Genomic DNA, 17,176 nt, shown 5'->3' with positions numbered 1-17,176 from the left:
AACCATGCAGCAATACGGCAACGTGTTCATAAGTGAAAAAAGACTCAAGACGTGATCTGCAAAGGCCATAGGCCCACGTGAACGCGGATACTTCCTTCCTTCCATTCACGGAGTAAGAGGGACACGCAGCACACCCAAAATACTTACCAGGAAAGGATCCATACTGGGATATTACTCTCACTTACTTGACTCGCCTTGATGTTGTTTGTACAATAAATAAGAATCAGGAAAAGAAAACAACCTAAAATGACAACTTGAGGGGCGCCTGGGGGCTCAGTCGGTGAAGCGTCTGCCTTCGGCTCAGGTCATGATCCCAGGGTCCTGGGATCGAGCCCCGCGTCGGGCTCCCTGCTCAGCGGGGAGCCTGCTTCTCTCTTTGCCTGCCGCTCCCCCTACTTGTGCTCTCTCCCTCTCTCTCTCTCTGACAAATAAATAAAATCTTTAAAAACAAATAAATAAAATCTTTAAAAACAAATAAACTCTTTTAAAAAATGACAACTTCAGTTGTATGGAGCCATGCTTTACCTTAGAACAGGTACTCGAAATAAATCAGCATTAAGTACTTCCGATTTCTTTTGGAGAATCCACGGACTTTTCTGAAGACACAAATCTGAAACTCTCACAGAACATTCTAAGCTTCCTCCCTGCCCGCTCCCGAAATGTGTCACTCACGTGGTAGGTGCAGCCTCCTTGAAAGACCGCAAAGCCTTCTCCCTCATAGAGTCCACGGACTTTTTCCCCTTCGTAGCTACAAAGAAATAAAGCTCAAGGCAATGCGTGGCATCAGCAAACCAAGTGACAGTGGGTGAAATCATAATTAACATCAGTGAAGAAGTACAGTGAAGCTATCTCACGTTTATTCACTCAACAAACGTCCCCCGAAGTGCCACTGTGCCCCTTTCTAAGCACTGGCCTGGTGCCGTGAACAAGACTGGAAAGTTCCTGCCCTCGGGGGAGCTCATACGTCATGGAGGAGACACAGACAACACACAGGAAACACACAAACAAGGTAATTCCCGGTCATGTTCAATTTTTGGGAAAGACGTGATCAGGGAACGCGGCTGAGAATAAGTAGGCTGCTACATACAGGCAGTCAGGGCAGAGGCCTCTCGGAGGACATGGGAGCTGTACTGAGACCCGCAGGTCATGAAACAAACAGCCCTGTGAAGAATCCTGGGAAGAGAGAACAGCAAGTACAAAGGCCCTGAGGCAGGAAAGAGCCCGACAGCTCAAGTTCGGCCAACAGAAAGGAGGGTGGCCCACCTGGGGCACAGGACGGAGGGAGGAAGAGAAGAGGAGACAGAGGCTCAGGGACTACAGTAAAATCCAGACCTCCAAGAGGGGAGTTGGCCAAGGTCAGATTTATGTCGTGCAGAGAGCACTCTGGCTGGATGCTGTGTGAAGAGGTTGTGCGGGGAGCTAACAACCAGGAGGAAACAGCGAAAGGCAGTGGACATGGAAGGTGACAGTTTATTCTGCACAGTTTCTGTCCGGAATGATGAAAAAGTTCTGGAAATTGATAGCAGTGATGGTGGCACAACAGGGTGTGTGTACTTAATGCCACTGGATTGTGCACTTACAGTGGTTAAAAGAGGAAATTTTCTGTGTACATTTTTTAAGCAGGTTCCACACCCAGGATGGAGCCCAGCACAGAGCCCAGTGCAGGGCTTAAACTCACGACCCTGAGATCAAGACCTGAGCTGAGATCAAGAGTCGGACACTTAACCCACTGAGTCACCTGGGTGCTCCCTATGTTATGTGTATTTTACTATGATAATTTAAAAAGTTTGTTTTTAATATATTCTAGATATGAGGCCAAAAGGGCTCGCTGATGTGCTGGCTTTGGGGAAGACCGGCTCAAGAACCGTGTGCAGATTTCGAGCTCAGAACCAGACGGATAACGTGTGATTTGGGACCTCACTCAGCTCTAAGCTCTGGGGTCAGGGAGATGAAAAGCAAACAAACAGGTGACAGCCATGACCAAACCGGGCTTAGTCCAAGAATCCAAGGAGGATTCAACATTAGAAAATCTATAAACACAATTCATGGCACCAGCAAATCAAAGGAGAAAGACCATAGGTCATTATCAAGACGCCAGAAAGGTATCTGATGAAATTCAGCAATCATTTCTATAATAACACAAGGAAACTACCTAAACATAAGAGACTATGAAAAAGCGGTAGTATATATGATTTTTGCGAGTGAAATACCAAAAGCAACTCCCTTAAAATCTGCCTGCTCTTCCCACCAATTATTCAATATTGTTTTAGAGTTTCTAGGTCATGCAGAGAGTCGGGAAACTTAAGTAATCTGCATAACTATCGGCAAGAGTTAGGATATTATTTTAACTTGAAGATTATGTGATTATTTTCTTGTAAAACCCAAAGACTTTCTTCTAATTCATGAGAGATTGTGGCAACCCATGGGAGGGGAGGGGCGGGGGGGGCGAAATTGGAATATGGTGGCGGAAAAGAATGTACTCTTCTTTTTTTTTTTTTAAGATTTTATTTGCTTAAGAGAGAGAGAGAGAGAGCAAGCACGAGTAAGGGGAAAGAGACAAGCAGACTCCCTGCTGAGCAGGGAGCCCCATGTGGGGCTTGATCCTGGGACCCTGGGATCATGACCTGAGCTGAAGGCAGATACTTAACCGACTGAGCCACCCTGGTGCCCCTGAGAATGAACCCTTCTTTAAGATAACTTGGCATCACGTCATCTGTCGTGAGTATATAGCACTTTGGTAATAAAAAACAACGAATAAAGAAACTGTCAAGGATCTTTTAAGGTCATAATACCTCCATTCAATGGTATCGATACCTCCCCTCACTCCCAAGACACATACATGTTTCCCAGTGCTCTTGGCCTGGATCCGGACCAGCTCTATGTCAGGATATTCAAGTCCTCTGGCTCCCACATCAGGGTACCCCAAGCTCCACCGTCCCTGAACCAAGTCCGTGCACATTGCTGAGAAACTCTGCTGAGTTTCTCTAGAAAGAGCCCAGTGTAGAATATAATTATGTACTGCCTACGGAGACCGTATTTCCTGCTTTTTAATATCCTCCTACAGTGCTCAACCCAGAGCTGGCACGTGGTAGCTCATTAACAGAAATTGGTGGCACTTCCATATACTAGTAATAGCAGAAAGAGCGATTAAGAAAACAATTCCATTTATAATTGCGCCAAAACCAATAAAATACCGAGGAATGAACTCAGCCCAGGTGGCGAAAGACCTGTACTCTGAAAACTATGAAACATGGATGAAAGAAATTGAAGGCAATACAAACAAATGGAAAGATATTCCATGTTCATGGATTGTAAGAATTAATATTGTTAAAATGTCCGTACTCCCCAAAGCAATCTACGGATTCAATGCAATCCCTATCAAAATGCCAACAGCATTTTTCCCAGAACTAGAACAAATAATACTGAGATCTGTACGGAACCACAAAAGATGCTGAATAGCCAAAGTAATCTTGAGAAAGATGAACAAAGCCAGAGGTATCACAATCCCAGATTTTAAGATACGCTACAAAGTTGTAGTAATCAACACGGTGTGGTACTGGGACAAAAACAGACACATAGATCAATGGAATAGAATAGACAGCCCAGTAAACCCACACTTATATGGTCCATTAACCTACAACAAAGGAGGCAAGAATGTACAATGGGGATGAGACAGTCTGTCATAAATGGTGCTGGGAAAACTGGACAGCTACATGCAAAAGCATGAAACTGGACCACTTTCTTACACCATGCATAAAAATAGACTGAAAATGGATTAAAGATCTAAGTGTGAGACCTGAACCCACAAAACTCCTAGAAGAGAGCACAGGCAGTAATTTCTCTGACATCAGCCACAGCCACATTTTTGTAGATATGACTCCTCAGGCAAGGGAAACAAAAGTGGAAATAAGTTATGAGGACTACATCAAAATAAAAAGCTTTTGCATAGCAAAGGAAACCATTGACAAAACAAGGCAACCTGTTGAATAGGAAAAGATATTTGCAAATAACATATCCAATAAGGGGTTAATGTATACGTTACATAAAGAACTCATACAACTCAACACCAAAGATACAAATGATCCCATTAAAGAATGGGCAGAGGACCCGCCTATACATTTTTCCCAAGAAGACATACAGACGGCCAACAGACACATGGAAAGATACTCAACATCACTCGCCAACAGGGAAACGCAAACAAAACCACAATGAGATATCACCTTGCACCTGTCAGAATGGCTAGACTCAAAAAGACAAGAAACAACAGGTGTTGACAAGGATGTGGAGAAAAGGGAACCCTTGTGCACCACTGGTGGGAAAGTAAATTGGCGCAGCCACCGTGGAAAATAGTATGGAGGTTCCTCAAAAAAATTAAAAATAGAAAACCATATGATCCAGTCATTCCAGCACTGGATATTTGCCCAAAGAAAATGAAAATGCAAATTCGAAAACATAAATGCACCCCATGTTTATTGCAGCATTACTTACAAGAACCAAGATTTGGGGGGGCGCCTGGGTGGCTCAGTCGTTAGGCGTCTGCCTTTGGCTCCGGGCCTGATCCTGGCGTTCTGGGATCGAGCCCCGCATCAGGCTCCTCTGCTGGGAGCCTGCTTCTTCCTCTCCCACTCCCCCTGCTTGTGTTCCCTCTCTGGCTGGCTGTCTCTCGTCATATAAATAAATAAAATCTTTAAACAAACAAACAAAAAAAGAACCAAGATTTGGAAGCAACCCAAGCATCCATCCATAGATGAACAGAAAAAGAAGATGTGGTATGTACATACAATGGAATATTACTCAGCCATAAAAGAGAATGAGATCTCGCCTTTTGCAACAATACAGATGGACCTAGAGAGTATTATAAGTGAAATAAGTCAGAGAAGGACAGATACCCGATTTCACTTCTAGGTGGAATCTAAAATACAGAAAGTAAAAACAGACCCACGAATGCAGAGAACTGATGGTTAGGGGGATGCGCAAAATGGGTGAAGGGGAGAGGGAGATACAGGTTTCCAGTTACGCAGGGAGTCCCGGGGGTAAAAGGCACAGCACAGGGAACATAGTCAATGGGGTTGCGATAGTGCTGTCTGGTGACCGATCGTAGCTATGCTTGCGGGGAGCAGAGCATAACGTCTAGCGTGGTTGAATCGCTACGTTGTACGCTTGAAACTCATGTAACAGTGTGTCACTATACGTCAACTAAGAATAAAAATAAAAGTGGCCACTGTTAGCATTCAAACGATAAATCTTGACTGAGCACCCACAAGGCCGAAGGTCTAGGGTTTGATATTTTGGGGTGTGTCTCTGCTGGGATGGAATGTTCCCCCCGACAGAGAGGTTGAGACCTGGAAACAGATTACAGTGATTCACACACATTAGATATGTATGTAATAGGAAGAAATACAAGCTACGTGCACAGTAACACATAACAGAAAGTGAGAAGTATGATAAAAGATGTTTTGAGCAGAATGACTTCCTATTGGGAAGCAGCAATGGAAAAGCTTAGAGCCTAAGAGTAGGTGGGATTTGGTCATTCAGAAACACGGGACAAACACTCCAGCAAAGCTATCTTTGCGAGCAAAGGCAAAGCCAAGGGATAGTGGCGAGAAGTCTAGCTGGGCTCTTGAGTTTAAGAGGAGAGAGGCAGGCTGGGGTCAGAGTGTCAGGCCTCTATCCTATAGGCAATGGAAAGAAATCCAAAGTTTCTAAGAGTGTGGGAGCTCTGTGGAGGGAGTCCGTGGGATGAGGGACTGAGGCCTCCCGCCAACAGCCATGTCAGGGAGCCGCTTGGAAATCGGACCGAGCAGCCGGCCAGGCCTTCAGATGATGGCAGTCTAGACTGGCATCTTGGCTGAACCTCCAGAGATCCTAACCCAATACCATCCAGCTAAGCTGCTCCCCAGTTCTTGACCCCCATAAACTGTGTGAGATAATATTTGTCTGAATTATCACGTTCTGGGGCGACTTGTTACAAAGACGGATAACTAATCCAGGGAGTGATGGAAACAATTAGGAAGGCAAATCTCAAATCTTTAGGAAATGAGGCCAGCAGTCCAGTCAGGAGAGAATGAAGAGGGGAAGCAAGCATAGAGAAAAGGACTACTGAGAGAAGCCGAGAGGGAAAAGAAATAATGAAAGCACCGGGAAGGAGGAGGACAGCCTGGAGAGGGTGGAAATGGTAGCACCCTTACAGAAATCAACAGAGATCGGCGAAGAAGCCAATGGCTTGAGAAGTAGCAACCTGTGGAAGAACCCTCTATGGGGTGTGTTTTCCCCAGTTAAGAACCTGAGGCTCAGGGCGCCTGGGTGGCTCAGTCAGTGAAGCGTCTGCCTTCGGCTCAGGTCATGATCCCGGGGTCCTGGGATTGAGCCTCACATTGGGCTCCCTGCTCAGCGGGGAGTCTGCTTCTCCCTCTTTGTGCCCCTCCTCCTGCTCATGCTCTCTCTCCTGATTTCCTCCTCTCTCAAATAAATAAAACAAGAAAGAAAGAAAGAAAGAAAGAAAGAAAGAAAGAAAGAAAGAAAGAAAGAAAGAAAGAAAGAAAAAGAAAGAAAGAAAAAGAAAGAAAGAAAGAAAGAAAGAAAGAAAGAAAGAAAGAAAGAAAGAAAGAAAGAAAAAAAGAACCTGAGGCTCAGAAAAGTTCAATGATGGTGTTGACGTCAGATCTCATTTCAAGTCCTGCAGTCTTTGCTTTGGGACACAGGGGGCTTGAAGTCCAGTGGACGATGTCCAGTAGGGAGTTAAAAATTTGAACCTCGAGCTCCAGGAGAGAGACCTAGGTTTTTATAGTAATCTAGGGGAGGGGCGGGGAAAGCCACAAGAAGAGATTGTGAGAGAGAGAGAGAGAGAGAGAGAGAACAGAGAGCATAGAAAGGGGAACAGGGAAGATGCAAGCCAATAAAATCACCTTTCGACTATGAGTTTGGTGAGAATGGGCTCTTCATACTGAGTGGCACCTTCATTCTGCTGGTGATCATGTTTGGACTCTCCTCGGGGCCCCAAATCGATGGGCTGCATTTCCAACGGTGGGACAGCACCTGGGGACATCTCTTGTCTAGCTGCATTGCCGTCTTGTTTGGCAAACTCTGGATAATCCGAGAGAGAGGAGGGAGAGCGGCCAGACTTATCCCCCTTTTTGTCGGCTCTTTTCTTTTCTTTCACCATTGTCTTTAGAAGTCCTCAAGTTTCCTTCACTGTTTGTTTCAAAGCGCTGATCAGTTTCACCTGAAAAATAAAAATTCTCTAAATACTTGCAGGTTCCACTTGGAGTTGAAATTTCAGCTTTGCAACCCAGCTTCGTGGTCGTTCTCCTCCTAAAGCTTGAAAAACTACAACCATCAAGTATCACCAGTTTATAGAAATATCTTCTTGGTTGTACCTAAAAAAAATTTTGTTTCAACTGGATCCATCACCTACCATTTTTCTTTTTCAAATAGTGTCCCAGCAAGAAGGTAACCTGATACATGAAAAATGGCCGCTTAATCCCTAAGGTTTTAAAAGCCCATCTCTCAACACATCTGCCCGGCAGAGTTTCCAAGAGCTGGATTCGGGCTCCTCGTGGCGCCTCACCAGCTGTGAGCTCTTGAGGTCAATCTCCTTCTACTTCACTGACAAATGGAAATAACAGTGCCGCGTCTCATTTTAAGAATTACATGAAACGATGCCCGGACACCCCCTAAAGTATGGGATACAGCACACTATCCATGATGGAGTGATTAGGTCACTTTCCTGTTTTTGAACTTGAAATCACTGGCTGCCTACTCCCTATGCCAGACTGAGTGCTCCCATGCCAGAAAAGGAACGGCGTGATGTGTGCCCGAGGTCACAGAGCTGAGGGCAGGTCCCCGAAGCCATAGTTTCCATGGTCTCCCAAACTGGCCCCATTGAAAGCATCTCAGTCCAACAAGCAGGACACACAGATGAGTCCTGGGGTGCAGGGCAAGGTCTAGTCCCTCCTCACACCCTGAGGGGCACAGTGGGCACCCCATACCCCCAAGGCTTGGATAGCATCCTTTGGACACCCCGCCTGCCAGCTCAACCCACCCCTACCTAAGCTTTGCTCTCACCAACATGATCCTGCTTTTCTCTTCCTTCAAACCCCCGCTACTCTTTCAGCCCCCACCCCATCGACTGTCCTGTGCAGCCCAGGTGAGTCCACTCTCGCCAGTGAAGCCCAGGTGAGTCTTTGCTATAGATAGGATTTCTGGTCCTCTGTGAGTAAAATCTGTCCTACGAATAAGGCAAATCTCGTTTCTCATGGCGTTTTGCCCCCTAACTTTGACGGTCTGTGAGGTCGTATTATCGTTATTTGTTCATTAGGCAGCAGAAAAGGAGCGCGCCTTCTCTGAGCCTGGGGTTCCCCCGCACCTCCCACCCACCGCACCCGCTCAGGTCCTGGGGCCCGCGTCCGCCCGGCAGAGGAAGAGCCGGACTTCGCCGTCACGTCTGCGGTGGCGCACGCAGGACCACCGGCAAGGCGCTCACCTGGCTCCGGACTTCCGGGGGCTCAGCCAGGCCTCGGCGGAGGTGCTGCGCGTAACGCGGCGCGTCCTGACGCGGGCCGGTCTCCAGGGAACCGCGGGCCCCGCTCCGCCCTTAAAGGGACCGCCGGCTGAGAAGCCGCTGAGCATCAGGGCTCACTCCGTGCTTCTGGTCCAGAAGGCCAGGTGGCGGTCTGGAGTTGGATGCACCTGGACCTGGGTTCTCCCAGCTCCGCTAATTGCCGGGTGGCCTTGCAGCCTTTATCTTCACCATAACACGGGAATTCCAATGACCTAAACGAATTACCCCAAACTTAAGTGGCTGAAAGCAATGCAAATTTATCATCTTAGGATGCTAAGTTAGGAGTCCAACAGGGCTGGTCCTTTCTGGCAGCTCCAGAGGAGAACCTCTTGCCTTGCCTTTTCCAGCTTCTACAGGCGGCCTTCCTACATCTTCAGTATCAGCTGAGAAAGGTTCTCCAACTTTTTTTTTTTTTTAAGATTTTATTTATTTATGTGACAGAGAGACAGCCAGCAGAGAGAGGGAACACAGCAGGGGGAGTGGGAGAGGAAGAAGCAGGCTCCCAGCGGAGGAGCCCGATGTGGGACTCGATCCTGGAACGCCGGGATCACGCCCTGAGCCAAAGGCAGACGCCCAACGACTGCGCCACCCAGGCGCCCCAGGTTCTCCAACTTTTAAGTCATCAGCTGGATTGGGCGGGGTAATCTACCCAGCCAACCCGGGAGCCTTGCCCCATTCATGACCCCTCCCACAACCGCATCTTCAGAGCCCCCTCTGGCCATTTAGGTCACGTATTTGAGGGTTCTCAGATTAGGACACAGCCGTCTTGGCAGTCGGGATGTGGGGGGTGCCTACCAAACCCCAATGTGCAGTTCCTGCAATGATCAAATGAGCCGCAGCAGGGCACAGCTGCATAGTGTTTGACACATGACAATGATTACGTGATTGTCTCACGACATCTGAAGAATTCTAAGTTTGCAAACAGAAGCTGGGAGGGTGGGTGAGCACGGGGCGGGTGCTTCACACTGGTCACTCTACACCAACAGCCATCTGGGTCCAGAGGGCACTCTGACCTCCGTCTCTGGCCGGGTTCAAACGGGACGAGAGTCCATGAAAAACTATTTGACAACAGAGTTTCTGCTCTCTCCAGTACCACTCAGGGCAAGTAAGGAGAACATCCTGCAATTCACAGCCCAAGGAAACAAAACCGCAGCAGTAAGGTTACAGAAAAATCAACCTTTTATTTCCCCTTGCCTGCGACAGTGCTTTGCCACCCGGGCTGCACCAGGGACCATTTAAAAATAGTGACCCCAGGCCCCACCTGGGCCATTTTCTTTCAGCTGGGCGGGGAATCCCCCTTGGGTTTTGTTTTTATTCCTTTTTTCTTTTTTTTAATTTAATATGTGTTAGGATTGAGAACCACTAACTCAAAAGGACCATGATTTTATAAAATCAAACCATTATGAATGTAATCATATTACGGGCCGAAAGCCGCGGCTAAAATAGCTCAGGCCACAGCAGCAGAGGCCTGAGGGACCTGCCAGGCGTTCTTCCTGTTTCTGTGACGTGCTCTCCCTTGTACACGTGCACACATTCAAGTGCAGAACAAAAAAACGTGGCAAGCAATGCTCCATGTGGTCTGAAAAGGTTCTCGAGATCACGTCGAAGGATCTGGTCATTTTTTTAAAACGCCAGGTTCGTTTGCAAACAAGAAGCGGCTAGTTAAAACCCTGCTTTTGGGAACAGAAAAATCTGCAATAAAATGTATAGTTCTATAAAAGGAGAAGCGCGGTCAGCTTTGAGAAATGACATCCAGGTTGGCCATGTGTCGCATGGTCGGCCTTCCGTGGGGACAGTTCCAGGGATGGTCCATCTCGCCCATGTGGGTGACGAGCTTCTTCATCTCGCTCGTGTTAAGAGCAGTTCCAATCATCACCTGAAGAGGAGACACAGCGGGTGAAAGTTTTACTGGTCTTGGTCAAAACAGCAACTCTTCAGTAGTATTTTCTTCTGAAACAGAGACGGACAAGATTACAACTCAAAAACAACGTTCCCCGAAAAAGCTTCTTGGAGGAGCCCTACCTACTCTCTCCTGTCTGAGGCCCCCCCCTTCGGGAAATCCAGCGCCTCGTGGCTCCCGCACAGCAGCACACCGCTGCCAGGGACGCTGACCAAACCTGTCCAGGATCCGACCAGTCTCGGCGACTCCATCACCGCCTCCGTGCAGCTGCCCTGACCTGTCACCCGGGCAGGCCTCCCTGTGGCCCCCTTCTGGCTGCTCTGCACTCAGCAGCCAGCAACTCCTTTTATTTATTTTTTTGTTTTATTTTTAAGATTTTATTTATTTATTTGAGAGACAGCGAGACAAAGAGAGAGAGAGAGAAAGCGCACACACACACAAGCAGGGAGAGCAGCAGGGAGCCACACATGGGGCTCGACTCTAGGACCCCGGGATCATGACCGGAGCTGAAGGCAGACGCTCAACTGACTGAGCCACCCCAGTGCCCCTATCTTTAAAAAAAAAAAAAAAGGCATGTCAGATCACCTACATGGCTCACCTTCTCAGCTCTTCCCTCTCACCTGGATAAAAGCCCACACGCATCACCTGATTTGGCCCTCACTGGCCTTAGTGCCTGCACCTGCAAGCGCTCATTCCTCCCTGCCCCCACTCCAGCAGGCCAGCTCTTACAGATGGACTATGCAAGCACCTGCCCCAGGACCTTGGCACTGGCTATGCCCTCTGCCCAGGAGACTCCGTCCCCAGATACTTGCATGTCTCACTGCCCCTTCCTTCAGGCTTCTGTCCCTGCCTCCTCTCAGGAGCACTCCCTGTCTGTCCCTCTGTGGCCCTCACCCTGCTTTTCTCCAGAGCATGTATCTCTATGTGACACATACATGGCGATGAGCAAACACGGAGTCCACAGCAAACACGGAGAAACTGAGCCCCTGAGAAACAAAGAGAGATGGTGGGAGGCGACAAGCCTGAGCCTATGCGTCTCCTTCCTTCTTCCATGGGCCACACACAGCGCCAGAGGCAAGACATGCAGCAGACAAGTTCGCAGAGAAATAAGGCAAGTATCACCCAGGGGGCCGTGCCCCAGAGCCTGGGAGAGGCTACTTCAGAGGGGTGCCAGGGGGAGCCCAAGGACCGGAGGGAGCCAGGTCCGTGAAGGAGGGATGTGAGGCGGGAGGAGGGCTGGAGCAGCCGCAGACCTGGAAGGTGGCCCGTGTGGCCAGAGCTGAGTGAGCAGACAGGGCTGCAGGGCCAGCAGGGAGGAGCACGGCCCCTCGGGGTGCGGCAGAGGGGAGCCCACAACGCTGAGCACATGGACGGAGGAAGAGCCGCAGCACCACGGGCCTGCCAGGGGGCAGAAGGTCGGGGTGCAGCCTGTGGCCCCAGAGAGCTCTGAGTCACGTCGAGACGGGATTCCAAAATGAACGCCTGGTATGAGCACAGGCTGGTCCGCGCTGCCTCCCACTCACCCCGGGACCGGGGAACGGTATTAGGTCTTCATCAAGCAAAGCCGCGTGGCTGGAAGTCAGCCCCGGCCCGCTCTCTGCTCTAAGCACCCCTCCCTGGAGTAACGTCATCCAATCGCAAGGCTGTTTTCTCTCCGACATTTCCCCGAGCTCTGCATCACTCATCTGACCGGTTCAGACACCTCCACTTACAGCCTGACGGGGCCTCAGAGCCCAAGTCTGCAACAGCTCTTAGGCCACCCGCCCCCCAAACGTGAGGAAGCTGCTGCACTCGCACCCCGGCCCCGCTCTGGTCACACGGGCAGCCTCGGGCTTGGTTCACACACCCCACCCCCTGCACTTGCTGTTTCTTCTGTTCGGAGAGCTCTTCCCCACGGGGCTCTGTCCCTTCCAAGCGTCAGCTCAGATAACCCCTCCTAAGACAGCCCTTCCCTGCCGTCACCTCGACTGCTTGCCCGGGTTGTCGTGGCCACTCCCCAGCCCCACGCTGTTCTAACTTCTTTCCTGAACCTATTGGACGGGGCACACAGCCGGGGCTCAGGGAGGGTTGGATGAAGGGAGGGCATCCTGGCCGCTCCCAGGGGCCAGGTGATCCGGAGGCACCTGCTTTACTTTGACATCAGGCCTGATCACCCCCCCCACCCCGGGGCAGCCTGAGCGGCGGCCGTGGAACCGGGCGCCCAGTGAGGTGCCCGCTCGAGGGAGGCCTTGCCTTTAGGGCCGGCAGCAGGAAGGCTCACCTGCCCGAGCTACTCCCCGCCCACAGACAAACCACGGCCTGGGCAGCTCCCCGACCCGGGATCCGCGAACGCGCTAACAGAGCGTGCTGCTTGTAATGACGGGTCAGAGGTCAGAGTGAAGCCGTGATCGGCTCACGGGGTACACGTGCTTACAGACGCACGTGGCTGTGTTATATGTGACGACCCAGGGCAGTCCCAGCCACCGTCAACAACACGGCCGCCCCCACAAGCCCGAGCAGGGCCTGCAGGTGCCGGCGGACGAGCGCTCCTGACTCACAGACTTCCGACAGGCTCTGGAGGCAAACATCTGCCTGACTCGGGAAGGCCGGCACATAACCCCAGGACTGTCGCTCAGCATAAAGATCAGTTCGTCGATGTCCTGGGGTCCGAAGGTCCAGTTTTTACTAGTTGGCAAGGAAATCAATTTAGCTCTTTCGGTGACTGGAGCTAAAAGAAGAAAATTCAGAGAAGACTGTTATTTGGAGAGCACGTTTCACTCCAGGGCTACCTGTGATGACGAAAGCCGGAAGAGAGGAAAGCAGCAAAATGCTTTTGGGGGAACCGTGCCCATCTCTGATGAAATACGCGGATCCACAGAACCTCAAAGACTGTTCCCGGTGCTGACAGAATGCACCTCGTAGTCCTAATAACTCACCCCCTTCGTCGATAATAAAATCAAAGCCGTTCTTTCTGAATATTTCCAGGTTTTCTATTAGAACAGCTTCATTGACAGCCGTTAAGTTGAGAGTCTGGGGTCTGAAAGAACAGAGAGAGGAGATTCAAACCCAATCTCGAAGTCAAACCTTTAGCTATAAAGCAGTAGGGAAACTAAACCAGTCCGTGCTTCTCTGAATTCCTTTCAAAAAGCAACGCGACACTTTCTGAGCTATGTGCCTTTCCTATCACGTAACTGCCTGAGAATTCCCCTTTAATCTTCTTTTATTAAAGTTAAAACGACCACAAAAGCAGCTGGCTTTCCTCAGTCTGTCAGCCCACCCCCCCGACCCCGGGCTTCTCTGACTCCACTCTCAAAGATAATGGGAGAACATGAAGATGGCATTTTTCCTCCCCGTGCTGCATTACAGGCCTCTGAAAGCAGAATAAAGAGCATTTGTTTGCTATCCTGCCCCTTCCGCGCCTGCAATACTCCTGTCTCCGTCTGTCCGCCGGGCAAGCCATCCACCTGTCCTCCTGGATTCCCCGCGTGCTTAATGAGACAGACTGATAAGGGCAGGAGATAGGATGGCCCGGTCTCCGCGCCCACGGAGTAAGAGACCAGTGGGGAAGAATGCCATTGATCAAGCAAACTATAATTACAAAGCATGCTGCCAGTCAAGAGGAAGAGACACCCAGTCCACAAGAGCACAGAGCAAGTACGACCGACCTGGAGACAGGGTCAGGGAAGGTGTCTCTGAGGAAGGGGCCTCTGAGCTGAGATGGGAAAGGGGCAGGGGTGATGGCAATTATCAAGTAATGGATGGAGGGGTGAGTGCAGGGACAAGCATTCTAGGCAGGGACAAGTCTGTGCAAAGGCCCGAGGATGGACCACTGATGTTCCCAGAGCCACACACAAAGACCGACTTTGTTCTTCTTAATGGCCACGTGGGAATTCATCAGGCCTGCCAAGGTTTTGAAAAAGAAAGATGGCCAGTGAGGCTCGAGCATGGAGAACGAGGAGGTGAGGGCGTTGGGAGGGCCAGACCACACGGGGCCCCATAGGAAAGGATGGACCTATGTTCTTTATCCTTGAAATATGGCCCAGCCTGTGATTACCTGAGCCAACCTGAAATGTCACGAACAAGATGTTATTTATGTAAAATGGCTGAAAAATAAGACCTCTGTGAAAAAGGCAGGAATAATCCAGTATGATAAAGTAAGTTTTTTTTAAAGATTTTATTTATTTATTCATTCATTCATTTATTTATTTAGAGAGCATGAGTGGGGGGAGGGACAGAGGGAGAGAATCTTCAAGCAGATTCCCTGCTGAGCGTGCCGCCCGACGCTGGGCTGGATCTTACAACCCTGAGATCACGATCCAACCCCAAACCAAGAGTCAGACGCCCATCGGACTGTGCCACCCAGGCGCCCTGATAAAGTAGCCTACTGAACGTCTTTGGTGTTACCATTTACACCTGCTGAAAATAAACAGAATTCATCCACTGCACAGGAAACAGAGAACTCCGTAAACTCAGCGTATTTTCCTCGCTGCCTGACTGTTGTAGTTGAACATTTCTTCTTGCTGGGATCTACCCCCGTTGGGATCTGAGTGTGTTTCTCTACGTCGTTGAATTTCCCAAATGAAAATCCAGGACCTCTTCTTCTAACTTGGCTTAAGAAAGGACTTCTGGTTTACTTGATACCCCCGCCCACCACCTTGTAAAGCGGGCAGTTTGGCAAAGGGAAGAGAAACACCACAGTCCGCAGTGACGAATCACTGGACATGAGCTCGTCTAGCTGGGGACGGACACACAGGCGATGCCGCCTTTCTGAACACACGTACCCTGTGTGCTAGAAACGGACACACGATATACCTTAAAGTGCCCTTCATCAGGATGATTTTCTGGCCAACCAGGAAAGGTAAAAGGCTTGATACTTAACACATAATGGGGCGCGTGGGTGGCTCAGTCGGTTAAGCGTCTGCCTTCGGCTCAGGTCATGAGCCCAGGGTCCTGGGATTCTGAGTCCTGTGTGAGGCTGCCTGCTCAGCGGGGAGCCTGCTTCTCCCTCTGCCCCTCCCCCACTCACATGCACTCTCTTTCTCAAATCAATAAATAAAATCTTAAAAAAAAAAAAAAAGAACACATTAGCTCTATGAACTTGGGAAAGCTCCCTAACTGCTGTGTCTGTGAGATGCCGTGTGAACCCCTGTGAAGCACTGACGGGAACAGTAGCCACCTCGTAGGTCTGGGAGCAGTCAATGAGTTAGTGCGTGTAAATGCGTGTCAGCTGTGCCTGGCACCTAACAAGCACTCGGTACACAGCAGCTATGACTATTATTACAAATCTGCCATAGTGATGCTTGTGGCTGAAAAACAGGGAAACACACACACATATAAGCTCGTAGGTCTTCCACTTTGGGGTGAAGACAACACTGGGAGTTCTGAACAGCAAAACGAGCTTACGCTATGAGCCTCTGGCCCTGGAGGGCAGTGTGCTGCTGCAGCATCTCGAAGTTGTACTTCTCGTCCGTAGCGTGCTGGTCCACTATGAAGATGTCTGCGTTCAGTTTGGTGATTATAAATCCCAAGTTAAACTGACCAATGATCTCCATTTCCGCGAACATCGTTTTACTGCGTGGAGAAAATGTTCGTTATGAGTCATTATAATTTTAAAAGATTACTTTTCATAGACTGTAATACAAAACAATACAAAACCATAAAATAGAGGACATCCCTAATAATTCCACTGTCTTTAAGATTTTATTTATTTACTTGAGAGCGAGCGAGCGCGCGCATGAGCAGGGGGAGGGGCGGATGGAGGGGCAGACCAGACTCCCCTGTTGACCAGGGAGCCTGATGCGGGGCTCGATCCCAGGACCCCAGGATCATGACCTCAGGGAAAGACAGACCCTTAACAGACTAAGCCACCCATGCGCCCCTAATAATTCCACCCTCGAAAGATACCATTAGCTGTTCATTCATCCAGCTCCCCAGAGACTGGAGCTCTGTTACTGTTACTACTGTACGTCCTCCCAGACCTTTGTCTACACATTGTTTGAAACAAACGAGAACGGAATCCTAATTCTTCACGCTGTTCTACGCCCATCACTTCACAATGCATCTCAGGCGCCGTCTCAGACCCAAACGTACAGCTCTCCTTCACTCTTTTCAGTCGAGTATGGGAACTCACTGTGTGGATGGACCATAACTTGTCTGACAAATTCTCTACTAATGGACATTTCGGCTGTTTCCATTTCGAGTAATACAAAACGCACTGCAGCGAACCTTCATGGACATAAATCTGCACCGTTCTGGGGGTATTTCTGTGCGATAAATCCCTAGCTGTGGACATACTTTTTTTTTTTTTTTACTTCGATAGAGCTACAGAAGTTTGCACTCCCACAACAGTGTGTAAGACTACCTTTTTACCCATCCTGGGTATCCATCCTTTTGATACCTGCCAAGCTCACCCATGGGTCCTTTGGTGGGTGGCTTCGAAGTCTAACTCCGTGAGTGACTACGTGCGTCAGTGCAGATGGGAGACAGCACCACTGACCTTCCCGCGAGACCCTGACATTGCCATTCTCCACCCCACACAACTCAGGAGGATCGGCCCTGTGGCCGCAGGACATGAGACACTGTCAAACCTGCCATGGAAGTACTGTGGTTCTCAGACGGCGCCTGGAGCGGAGACCGGAGACGGTCCCCTCTTTCTGTAAGCGCTCCGGCGCAGCGAGGAAGGTCCCTCCCACAGCACAGCAGCCACCTGGGCTCCTGATCAGGTGGGTGCTTCACCG

At 49.7% G+C, this 17,176-nt stretch overlaps 2 protein-coding genes across 7 annotated transcripts in view; both read right to left on the bottom strand.

Annotated features, from left to right (window-relative positions):
- RSPH10B (radial spoke head 10 homolog B) overlaps positions 1-8,525 on the bottom strand; it is a 53,803-nt gene extending 45,278 nt beyond the window's left edge. For 4 of the 5 annotated variants that reach the window (XM_087867263.1, XM_087867273.1, XM_087867276.1 and 1 more), the window contains exons 1-3: positions 8,483-8,525; positions 6,906-7,222; positions 673-748 (exon numbers count right to left, since the gene is read on the bottom strand). In XM_087867263.1, the coding sequence (XP_087723389.1) occupies positions 673-748; positions 6,906-7,162 (333 nt within the window). In that variant the 5' untranslated portion in view covers positions 7,163-7,222; positions 8,483-8,525. Of the gene's footprint in view, positions 1-672; positions 749-6,905; positions 7,223-8,381 lie in introns of all 5 variants that reach the window. The other variant, XM_045813359.2, reaches the window with a different exon arrangement.
- A 1,196-nt stretch (positions 8,526-9,721) lies between these two features.
- Positions 9,722-17,176, bottom strand: part of PMS2 (PMS1 homolog 2, mismatch repair system component) — a 26,452-nt gene continuing 18,997 nt past the window's right edge. For both annotated transcript variants that reach the window (XM_045813232.2, XM_087867246.1), the window contains exons 12-15: positions 15,843-16,010; positions 13,376-13,476; positions 12,998-13,167; positions 9,722-10,436 (exon numbers count right to left, since the gene is read on the bottom strand). In XM_045813232.2, coding sequence (XP_045669188.2) covers positions 10,293-10,436; positions 12,998-13,167; positions 13,376-13,476; positions 15,843-16,010 — 583 coding nt within the window. In that variant the 3' untranslated portion in view covers positions 9,722-10,292. The remainder of the gene's footprint in view (positions 10,437-12,997; positions 13,168-13,375; positions 13,477-15,842; positions 16,011-17,176) is intronic.

This window comes from Ursus americanus, chromosome 2 (genome assembly GCF_024610735.1).
Source record: "Ursus americanus isolate L20-20 chromosome 2, mUrsAme1.1.p, whole genome shotgun sequence".
Lineage (NCBI taxonomy): Eukaryota > Metazoa > Chordata > Mammalia > Carnivora > Ursidae > Ursus > Ursus americanus.
This window is presented reverse-complemented; position numbering and strand designations above follow the sequence as displayed.